At 33.1% G+C, this 11,664-nt stretch overlaps 1 protein-coding gene across 1 annotated transcript; it reads left to right on the top strand.

Moving 5' to 3' along the window:
- The first annotated feature begins 5,254 nt into the window (after positions 1-5,254).
- On the top strand, positions 5,255-8,268 carry LOC132800553 (receptor-like protein EIX2). Its single transcript, XM_060814496.1, has one exon. The coding sequence runs from the start codon at positions 5,281-5,283 to the stop codon at positions 8,266-8,268; it is 2,988 nt and encodes a 995-aa protein (XP_060670479.1). The 5' UTR covers positions 5,255-5,280.
- Positions 8,269-11,664: the final 3,396 nt, after the last annotated feature.

The raw sequence follows: 11,664 nt of genomic DNA, 5'->3' as shown, positions 1-11,664 counted from the left end.
TTTTTTCCTATTTGCCGAGTAAAAATTTCTATGTTTAATTTTTTCTTCAGTTTATTTTTATTAGTTTGTTTTTTCAATATTTAACACCTAAAAATAATTTTTCCAAATTTAATAATTTTTTTCCCAATACAATTTTGTTTCTATTTTGATTTGGCTCATTTGGCTGGTTAAAATTCTAGTCAACTAAATTTTATAACACTTGTCAAAATTTGAATGGAGGAACTTTGTAGAGAAGGTGGCCCAAGGACTTTTCCCTTTTTACTAAATATTTGTCAATATATGGCTTATTAAATGTAGTCTTTGCTCCTTAAAATACAAACAGATACTTATATTATGGCCTACAGTTTGCAGAGTGACTACTGTACATGCAAAATGCTTTCATTGCCTGTGATCAAATTGTAAAATGATTCGTTTAAACAAAAATATTGTTGTCTTCATCCATCTTCAGTTCATTTTATAATTTTCCACTCAATTTATGCTTTCATTACTTATGATCAACATGTTTGCATTGCTTATGAGAACACAATTTGATAGACAATGTAGTTTTTCTTCCTTAATAATGCCTTCTTAGTGGGGTTGGTATCTAATTTATCAAATATTCAATGATTTATAATCCGTTTAGCTTTGTTGTTATTTCTACATTAATTAAAAAGATAGTATTTTACAGCTAATATTCAAGAAGACAAACAACTTTTATGATCTTATTCTACAAAAAATTTGACGAGGTAAAAGTTGAAATTAAGTAGTAATTAATTAGCATGGATATATATATATATATAGCTGGTAGTTACTCATCTTTAAAAAATTGAAGAGATGTTGGATGGTAGTGGTCTATAATTGAAAGGTGGTGAAACGGGAACATTTTTATATGTTAAGCTAGTGTGAAAGGTAAAAAGCTAGATGATTATTTTATGGTCAAAATCCTTAGGACACGCTTCAAATTTCATGCCATAAACTATAGAATACTTTTTAAATCAAATGCTGGGCCTGGTTTCTCCCCCAAAAATCACTCTGTGGAACTTTCCTAATCTCTTCTATCTGATATAGATCTTGCTACCAAAACTAACAGAAATCAAATTTCTATGGTAGAAGACTTGGTGTTTGATTTCTTTATCCATTGTTTTTCTTTATTTTCTAATCTGTACTATAAAGATAACTACAGTTTCAAGCATTATTCATGTTAAAAAAAAAAAAAAAAAGAGAGAAAGATGGGAGAGAACATACAGAACACACAAAAATTTGCTGAAAATCAAAAGAGAGCAAATTTTAAAATTAATTTGTAAAGAAGGAAAAAAGAGAAAGCTGGTTTGCATTGTAGAGTCAAAAGTTAAGGATGCAACAAATTCCAATTATTATTACAAATGTCACCATTAAAGTAAGCCTTTTGTGGAATAAATTTCAACAAATTTGGAGAAAAAATGAAGCTGATGATCACCATTACCTATTAAACAAGTAAATGACTTGCTTTGTAGCTATTTTTGTTATAGTTTATTCTCGCCTGCGACAAATAGAGATAAGAAGAAACAAATTTGTATATCAAAATCAGGCAGAGAAAATGCTTTATCACCGATTTGATAAAGAGACATACCTGCCTTGAAATTCAATCTCTATTTGATTATATGTTTAATATAATATATACGCTTTTCATCAAATACTAAACAACGAATACTTTTTATATAATTTTACAATACTATATTTCCATAGACTTTTTATCATGCATGGTTGACATATAGAAGAGAAATAACAAAGAACTTGCAGAGATTATCATTTAATTACCTGTGAATAATTTTTAGCTTCATTACCTAGCTGTAGAATTGTATAATGAAGAAATCTATTTTGCGAACATATAATGTGGAAAGGCATACACAACTTTACCTTATACCTAAATATATATATTTCTTTTTCCATATATTTGAACAATTTTTAACTATATTTTGCCTTAAGACTATGGAAAATCTGAAAAGGAAAAACAACGAAAAAGGAAGCACTAACAAGAGTATCTATATTCCAGCGATGGGAAGGACTAACTAGCTTTACATGATCATAACTTTCTCTGTGGCTTCTTCAAAAGTGGATCATTTTTTGGTTTATCATTGAATTCAACTTTTCTATATTTTCATCTTTTTGTTAGTTGAAAGTCTGTTCTTACGACAGCTTCTTATATTCCTCTTCACCAAAACCAGGTTTACATTTCAATTTTATGGTTTCTGCTGGCATAAAGCTTGTACCTCTGATGGAAACAATTATAGGGCTTCCATTAATGTTACTAATTCTCTGATTCATAATTATAGGAAAATTTCTTGCCAACACTGATGCTGAGGTGATAAATTACTTCAAGTCAGACAGAGAAGCTCTTAATGACTTTAAGATGAAACTTTAGCAAAAGTTATTACTTTAAAGCACATTACAGTGATGAGAATCAATCCACTTATCCAGTTTTTGATTTTATAATATGTTTCAGAATTTGATAGTAAAGAAGAGAGCTCTGCTCAAATCCGCTTAATACTTGCAGGCGGATGAAACTCGTTAAAATCATTAGAAAGCATATCCACTTTGTCAAATTTCTATTTTGCAGTGGGAAACTCTTATTTTGTTTTGCTTTGTGGTATTAAAAAAACACAATTAGAGAACAATGGAAAAGAATGTGAATGAGAAATATGCAAGTAAAATTTGATTGGAAAGACCCCTCAATTAAATGCAAAAGAATTTGAGATTTAAATAAATAAAAGGTGCTTAAGTTAGTGTATTTTTTATCTATGGGATTCGTGAAATTTCTTTATAGGATGGACCACAAAACTATGTCGGGGTATTCCTAATCTCTACTATTTGATATGGATCTTGTCCACTAGTGTAACAGAAGTTGCGGGGGGGTGGGGGGAGAGAGAGAGAATAGATAGAACCAAAAGTTGGCAGAAAATCAAAAGAGAGAACATTTAAATATTTGCAGACCAAGAAAAGAGAGAAAGCAGGTTTGAAGAATCAAATGGTAAGGATGCAACAAATTCAAACTATTATTTCAAATGTCAATATTAAAGAAAGCTTTTTGTGGAATAAATTTCTAAAATTTTGGAAGAAAAAAATAAATAAATAAAGCTGGTGGTTGTTAAAGTTTAATATTGTCTGCCATAAAGAAAGCTAAGAAGAAAGAAATTCGTATATCAATACCAGGTAGAGAAAATTGCGCTTTATCTCTAACTTGCTATAGAGACTTAGTTGCCTTGAGGGTCACTCTCTAGTTGACTATATATGTACAGTAATGCATGCACTTTTCAAAAAATATTAGAGAATGATCAACTTTCATCAAGTTTGCAATACTAGATTCCCATGAATTTCACCATGCATGATTGCAATGTAGAAGGGAAACATGTCTCCTTTTTATATTGAAGCTGTAGAGAAAATATCATGACTGATTGGTTGAAACGTAGAATATCAATTTAACAGACAACTTGCAGAGATCGCTATTTACAAGTGAAGTATATAGCCTTAAAAGAAAAAAGAAAAGCTTTTTTTCCTACTTGTAGCAATAATATCATGAAGAAATCTGTTATATGAATAGATAATGTGAAAAGGCATGAATAGCTTTGCTTTATACCTATAAGTAATTTCCATACATTTAAACAGTTTTTAACTATATTTTATTTTGAGACTGAGAAATCCGATGGGAAAAATGAATGGTTAGCTTTACATTATCATGGCTTTAACTGTGGCTTTCCTAATCTCTTCTATTTGATATGGATCTTGTTACCAAAAGTAACAGAAATGGTATTTCCATGATAGAGAGATTTGGTATTTGATTTCTTTATCCATTTTTTTTTTTTTTCTGATTTGTACTACAAAGAAAACTACAGTTAATATGATTGATGTTTAAACCAAGAAAAAGAGGTTGGGGAAAAAATTTAAAATTACGAGAGAGAGAGAGAGAGAGTGTGTAAAGAACACACAAAGTTTGCAGAAAATCAAAAGAAAGCAAATTTTAAAATTTGCAGAGAAAAAAAAGAGAGAAACCAGGTTTGAACAATCAAAATCTAAGGATGCAACATAATCAAACTATTATTCCAAATGTCATTATTAAACAACACTTTTCAAATATCATACTATAAAATACAGCAGGCTTTAAAGGATACATCTATTTACTCTTTTAATCAAATGCTGTACAGTTTTTTTCTCCCACTAAAACACTCTCTGGAATCTCATTATTAAAGTAAGCCGGCTTTCTGAAATAAATCGCAACAAATTTTGGAAAATTGAAGCTGATCTTCATTATTACCTTATTAAATAAGTAATATGGACTTCTCATTGTAACCATTTTTGTTAGAGTTTATTGTTTTCTGCATAAAATCAGGCAAAGAACTACGTAAGAATAAAAAAATTTACATCAATATCAGGTACACAACAATAGCATTAGCACATGGCATTTTATTTTTGGTTTCCTAACAGAGAGACAGCTTGAGTGTTGGATTTAGATTTTCACATTGGCAATGAGAAAATATTTGAATGAAACCTACTTTAGTTTATATTATATCTTAGACTTCAGTGTTGAAAGGCAAAAATCCTACTATAGAATGCTTTAAAGGTTCCTTCTATTTGCCCGTTGTTTTAATCATAAGCTGTGCCTGTTTTCTACCACTAAATCACTCAGTGAGGATTTCCAAATCTATTCTATTTACAGAGATATAAAAAGAGAAAAAGCTGGTTTGAAGAATCAAAATGTATGAATGATGCAACTAATTTCAACTATATGCAAAATGTTACCATTAAAGTAAGCTTTTTGTTGAATAAATGGCAACAAATTTGGAAAAAAGAAGCTGATGATCATTATTATCTGTGTTAAAGAAGTAATATAGATTTGATTGTATTCAGTTTTGCTATAGTTTATTATTTTCTGAGTAAAAGCTTGAGAGATCACTCACCAAGAGAGCTTTTTCTTAGTGGTTTCCTCATTGGCTTGAAAATTCGACCTGCTTGTCTCCAAATTCGGTAATGAGTCTATACCATTTGTTATCACCGTGTAATGCTGAACCACAGTCCATTTAGCAATTTTATATTATTAATCAGCACTAACTTTTTCAAGAATAAATACGACTACTTTTGCATGCTTTGAATGCAAAGTTTCTTCTTCCTCTTCACTAGAACAAAATTTATGCTCTTGATATTTTGTTTATGGTTTCTTGCATAAAGGTTTTACCTATGATGGAAACAATTAGAGGTCTCCCATTAATGTTACTGATTTTCTGCTTTTCAATCATAGGTGAATTTCTTCCCAACACTGATGCTGAGACGATGAATTGCTTGAAGTCAGACCGAGAAGCTCTAATTGACTTCAAGAACGGTCTTCATGATCCTGAAAACTGGCTTTCTTCATGGAAGGCAAGCAACTGCTGTCAATGGCGGGGAATAAGCTGTGAGAACACTACTGGAGCTGTTATTGCAGTTGATCTTCATAATCCTCATCTGCAAGATTTTGATTCTTCTGGCAGGTATGAACTCGGGAGCTTCAGTGGGGAAATTAGACCTTCATTAACAAAACTGAAGTCCTTAAGGCATTTGGACTTGAGTTTCAACACATTCGATGACAACCCAATTCCTGAATTTTTTGGATCTTTTAAAAATTTGCAATATCTAAACCTCTCAAATGCTGGGTTTAGTGGTCCAGTTCCTCCAAATTTAGGAAACTTGTCTAGCTTGCAGTATCTTGATCTCGAGTCTTTGAGTTTACTTGTTGATAATCTTGCATGGGTAAAAGGTCTTGTCTCTCTAAAGCATCTTGTGATGAATGAAGTTGATCTTTCAGAGGTAGGATCAGACTGGATAAAGTCCCTGACCAAGCTCCCATTCTTAACTGAGTTGCATCTATCTGATTGTAGTTTATCTGGTACCATTCCACCTCTCATCTGTGTAAATTTAACTTCTCTTGTTGTCCTAGATCTCAGTTACAACAAGTTGAATTCAAAAATGCCTAATTGGCTTGTCAATGTTACCAGCCTTGTTGCTTTTGATATAACCTTAAATAACTTCTTTGGAAGAATCCCACTTGGTTTTAGCAACCTTCCTAATTTGCAGAGTTTAATTCTTAGTAGTAACTACAATCTTACAGCAAGTTGCTATCAATTGCTTAGAGGAAGATGGGAGAAGATAAGAGTTCTCGATTTAGGGGGGAATAAAGTACATGGGAATCTTCCTGCTTCCATTGGAAACATGACATTTCTCACCTACTTGAATCTTGGTTCCAATAATGTTGAGGGTGAGATTCCAAGCTCTATTGGCAAACTCTGCAACCTGATGCATTTCTTAATGTCAGGTAATAACTTGACTGGAACTTTACCTGAATTCCTTGAAGGAATAGAAAATTGCCTTTCTAAAAGGCCACTGGCTAGTCTGTTAAACTTGGACTTGTCACAAAATCACTTGGTTGGTAAATTACCACAATGGCTTAGTCAGCTCAAGAGTCTCGTTGTTCTTAGTCTAGCAAGGAATGAGCTAAACGGAACTTTGCCAGAAAGTTTGGGACAACTTCCTGATTTGTCTTATCTCGATGTTTCTTCCAATAATTTGATGGGTATAGTTACTGAAACACATTTTTCAAAGCTAGGTAAGCTAAACCTTTTGTATCTATCTTCAAACTCTTTCACCGTGAATATCAGTTCCAGTTGGGTTCCCCCATTCCAACTCTGGTATCTTGATATGCATTCATGCCATTTGGGTCCTTCATTTCCTGCGTGGCTTAAGTCACAAAAGCAAGTCATAACTTTGGATTTCTCAGATGCTAACATTTCTGGCTCCATACCCAACTGGTTTTGGGAACATTCCTCTAGCCTTTTATGGTTGAATGTTTCTTATAATCTGTTAGAAGGTCGTCTACCAAGTCCACTAAACTTAGCTTCAAATGCAGTGGTTGATTTCAGCTCAAACCTCTTCAAAGGGTCCATTCCTCTTTCAGCCGGCAAAATTTACTTTCTTGATGTCTCCAAAAATAAATTTTCTGGTATTATTCCAGATAACATAAGTGGTTCCTTGGTTTTCCTCTCTATTTCTGGAAACCAGATAAATGGAGAAATCCCAGCTTCTATAGGTAACAATCCTGGTCTTCAAGTCATTGATCTTTCTAATAACAACTTAACAGGAAGCATTCCATCAAGCTTTGCCAACTGTTTTTATATTAAAGCACTAGACCTTAGTAACAACAATTTGTCTGGAAAAATCCCTGCCATCATAGGTTACCTAAGTTTGCTCCAAACATTGCACCTAAATGACAATAAGTTCTCCGGAGTGATCCCGTCATCTTTCCAGAACTTAGCAAGTTTGGAGACACTGGATCTTGGAAACAACAGATTAATTGGTAGAATTCCACCATGGATTGGGAAAGGTTTCGAAAGACTGAGAATTCTTAGCTTGAGAGCCAATTCATTTTCAGGAGAACTTCCACCAGTGCTATCAAATTTAAGTTCGATACAAGTTTTGGACCTGGCAAGAAATCAGTTCCATGGCGGCATTCCAGCTAGTTTTGGATATTTCAAAGCTCTGAAACAAAAGCAAATCATAAACCATTATCTGCTTTATGGGATGTATGGGACTACCTATTATAAAGAAAACTTTGTTGTAACTCTGAAAGACCAGTCTCAGAGTTTCAGCAAGATCCTCTCCCTTTTAGTTGGCATAGATCTCTCAGGAAATAATTTGAGTGGAGATCTTCCAAGAGAGATAACAAAATTGTCAGGTTTGGTGTTTCTGAACTTGTCCAGAAACCATATCAGCGGACACATTCCCGAAAGCATTTCAAAGTTGGAGCAATTGTCATCACTTGATCTCTCAAGTAATAAGTTCTCAGGTGCTATTCCTCGAACTTTGGCATCACTCTCATTTTTGGGGTTCCTTAATTTGTCAAACAATAACTTCTCTGGTAGGATCCCTTATACAGATCATATGTCAACTTTTGATGCACCTTCTTTTGCTGGAAACACTGGCCTTTGTGGCATTCCACTTGATGTAAAATGTCCAAGTGATGATGATGATGATGATCCAGAAAAGGGATTGACTACTCCAAAGGCTAATACAAGTGGTGACAGCTTTGTCGACAAATGGTTTTGCTTGAGCATTGGATTGGGATTTGCAGCAGGAATTCTTGTTCCTTATCTGGTAATCACGATGAAAGGGTCTTGGAGTGTAGCCTACTTCGATGCTGTTGAGAGAGTTTTTGATAGAATACTATATCTGTGGTTGAAATACAGAACCAGACAGCAGAGGAATCGAGGGAGTAACCAAAGAAGATGATAGTCTGTTTTCTTTCTTCACTCAGTCATCTTGTAATGCATACCCTGCTTTCTTTGTTACTGGTTTATGTCTTTGTTACTGGTTTATGCCAATTCATTTTACTTGTCAAAACCCCTTTTCACTCAATAGTTTTTCTATAGTTTCATTTCGAAATAGTTTTACGTTTATTTGAAAATGTGCTTCTCATCTATGAACTATTATTTCATTTCGAAATAGTATTACGTTTATTTGAAAATGTGCTTCCCATCTATGAACTATTACTTATGTATCATCTACATTTCATGCTTCAAAGCATTTGTTTTTTCTTCTCTTTATTATTTTTATTATTATTTATTATTTTTTTGCCTAGAAGGGAGGGAGGCATGTATTTTATTATATTTGAAAATCTCAATTTTTGTACGAGTAAAAGTTGTGAAGGTTTAGTGATGTGATGGTGGTCTAAGGAAAAGGTTTCTGTTCTTAACTTCAAGATGGACAAGTGAGAAACCTGACCAAATTATTTGGTCCAAATATCCTAAAAGAGAAGAAAAAGTTTCATTTCTTTGGAAGTGAGTTTATGAAAACACTGTTTGAAGGCCTGAAGGAGAAAGGTTTCCTCAACACATGGATAATGTATATAATTACAAAATATATCTATTCTTTTGTTTCACTTTCCCAGCCTTACTTTAATTTGTTATTTTATATAAACGGTGTGTTCAAATCAATATTGAAGGAAATGGTATGCAGCTATTTACCCAAAAAAAAAAAAAAAAAAAAAAGAAGGAACTGATATGCTGCTGTATATTTTTTACCTTAATCATGGGATTGAGAAGACTATGATCAGTTTGTAATATATAAAATAATTGAACTGAACGTCCAACTTTTAAGAAACCTCATTGCATCAATCTTTCTATAGCATTTACAGTGACCAAACTTTGAAAAGTGTGAACAGTGAATAGAAACTTTTTTCTCATTTTGTCACGTGGAGTTTTCCTACTGAGCAAAAACTTCAATTCGTTGATATATTTCTTACTAGTTTTGATTCAATGATTCCAATACGGATTGGAATTTTTCTTTAAAAGAAAAAAAAAAAAAGGGGAAAAAAGAAGAAGACAACATTTGGATTAAAAATTTAGAAGGTAATCCGTGTGACAAAATTTTAGTACATGGGTTTGGTCAATTTTCATTTACATTGTATCTAATTTTCTTTCCCATTTTTCGTTTTCATTTCTTTCCCATTATAACAACATCTAGCACTGATGGAAAAAAGAGTGATACTTAGAGTACACTTCGACAAAAGGTCCAGAGCAGAGCAGAGGGAGAGAGAGAGAGAGAGATGTTATGAGTGGAGGGCAAAAGTGGTGTGTGTAACAGGAACTTCAGGTTACATAAATAGACAGTATTGAGTCTATACTACAATTTGTCATCACCATAGAGAGACAATGGAGAAACTAGCTTCTAACAATTCTTTTAATCGCAAATACATTTACTATTTGGTTAAGTCATCACCATGGAGAGACAATGGAGAAACTAGCTTCTAACAATTCTTTTAATCGCAAATACATTTACTATTTGGTTAAAAGAAAATACTAATAAAATGCAGCCACAACCTTAAATTGTTTATATATTACTTTGACTTCAAAGTTTCTTTGTAAGAACCCAAACCACCACACCACTTTTGACTTCAAAGTTTCTTTGTAAGAACCCAAACCACCACACCACTTTATAAGGCATGCTTCGTTCCACTTTGCAACCGATGTGGGATCTCACAATCCTCCCCCGTTGGAGCTGGCACACTGATCCGGGTACCAGCTCTGATACCAAATGTAACAGCCTATTGTCCGCTTTGGATCCACACCACTTTATAAGGCATGCTTTGTTTCACTTTACAACCGATGTGGGATCTCACAATCCTCCCCCCTTGGGGCTGGCACACCGATCCGGGTACCAACTCTGATACCAAATGTAACAGCCTAGATCACCTACATGCGATATTGTCCACTTTGGGCCCAACCCGCACGGTTTTGTTAAAATGCATCGTAAGGTAAAAGTATCCACACCACCTTATAAGGTGTGCTTCGTTCCTCTTTTCAATCGATATGGGATCTCACATTCTTCATCCTCTTTAATAAAACTAAAGTTCATATTGAGATTTTGTTTCTGGTGTCTGGTATAACGGTTGTACCTAGTTTACTAGTTTCTTTACTTTTCTTAACTTGTGTTTCCAATTTCTTATTTAGTTTCTGTTATTTTTCTTTTTATGCCTATTTTTGGTTGTTTTACTAACTTACTTTTTTTTTTTTATCATTATTAATTTACTTAAATGTTCTTTTTGTACATATAATTTTTTACTAACTTCTTATTTGTTTAATGGTTGGTTTCTTCAATGTGTTTCATTTTATGCTTTTTTTTTTCACATTTAATTTTTTTAAGGACATATCAAAACTAAGCATTGATAGCATGTGGAATAAATAATTTACCCTATAGCTATCACTTCACTTTGAAAGTAAACTAGAAATAAAGAGCACAAAGAGAAATTAGTAAAAGAAAATAGAAAAGAACGTGGAGATAAAAAAAGGCAGTAAGAGAAAGTTAAAAGAAACAAAGTAGAAAACTAGAGAGAAAGTGGTGGGTGTTGAGAACGAAAATAGGGAGAAAAATGGAAAAAAAGGAAAAAAAAAAAAGGGAAAAAAAAGGTATAAAGAAAAAGCAGTGAGAAAAGTAAAGAAAAAACAAAATAGAGAAAGAAGGTCAAGAGAGAAAGCATTGAGAAAGGGGAGAGGGAAAAGCAGAAAAAGAAATGCAGAGATAGAAACAGAGAGAAATTTGAGTGAGAAAAATAGAAAGGGAAAGGAAGCAAATGAGAGACAAGAAGATAGACACACACAGCACACCAACCCACACAAGAGGGAAGCGAACCTCGGGCAATTTCCGCATGATTCTCTTCACCCAAAGGCCAAAAATTTCATATTTTTTTTGGTTAACAAAGGGTTATCATAGCGGGACTCAACATTGCTTTACAACAAATATACACCCCTGACATTTTTTCGTTTACACATCCATAAAAAGTCTTCTATTGTGTAGAGAGGGAAGACAAAGACCAGCTGTAATTACTACAGAAATAAAAAATGAAAATTATCAGCAAGACTATCATGTAAGTACGTGTACATGTGATTTACCAAAAAAAAAAAAAAAAAAAAATACATGTAAATGTGCAGGTAAGCAAGTCTATCATGCAAATATAAAAGTTATAAGAGAAAAAACAAACATAATTAGCAAAAATATAAATTTGACAAACTATGAGGACAAACTGTGATGTCACGGCAGTTAGGACTTTAGGCAAATGTCATGTAGGTCAACACTAACAGTTTTTGAACTTGATTAATAAATAAGAGAATCTTATTTTTTTGAGAGGTC

The sequence above is a fragment of the Ziziphus jujuba genome, chromosome 2, assembly GCF_031755915.1.
Source record: "Ziziphus jujuba cultivar Dongzao chromosome 2, ASM3175591v1".
In the NCBI taxonomy this organism is placed as follows: domain Eukaryota; kingdom Viridiplantae; phylum Streptophyta; class Magnoliopsida; order Rosales; family Rhamnaceae; genus Ziziphus; species Ziziphus jujuba.
The sequence above is the reverse complement of the archived record's forward strand: the minus strand, read 5'-3'. Positions and strand labels throughout refer to the sequence as shown.

Bases quoted from the DNA above. Each gene is read 5' to 3' on its own strand.
- LOC132800553 (XM_060814496.1), top strand. From the start codon at position 5,281: ATGAATTGCTTGAAGTCAGACCGAGAAGCTCTAATTGACTTCAAGAAC.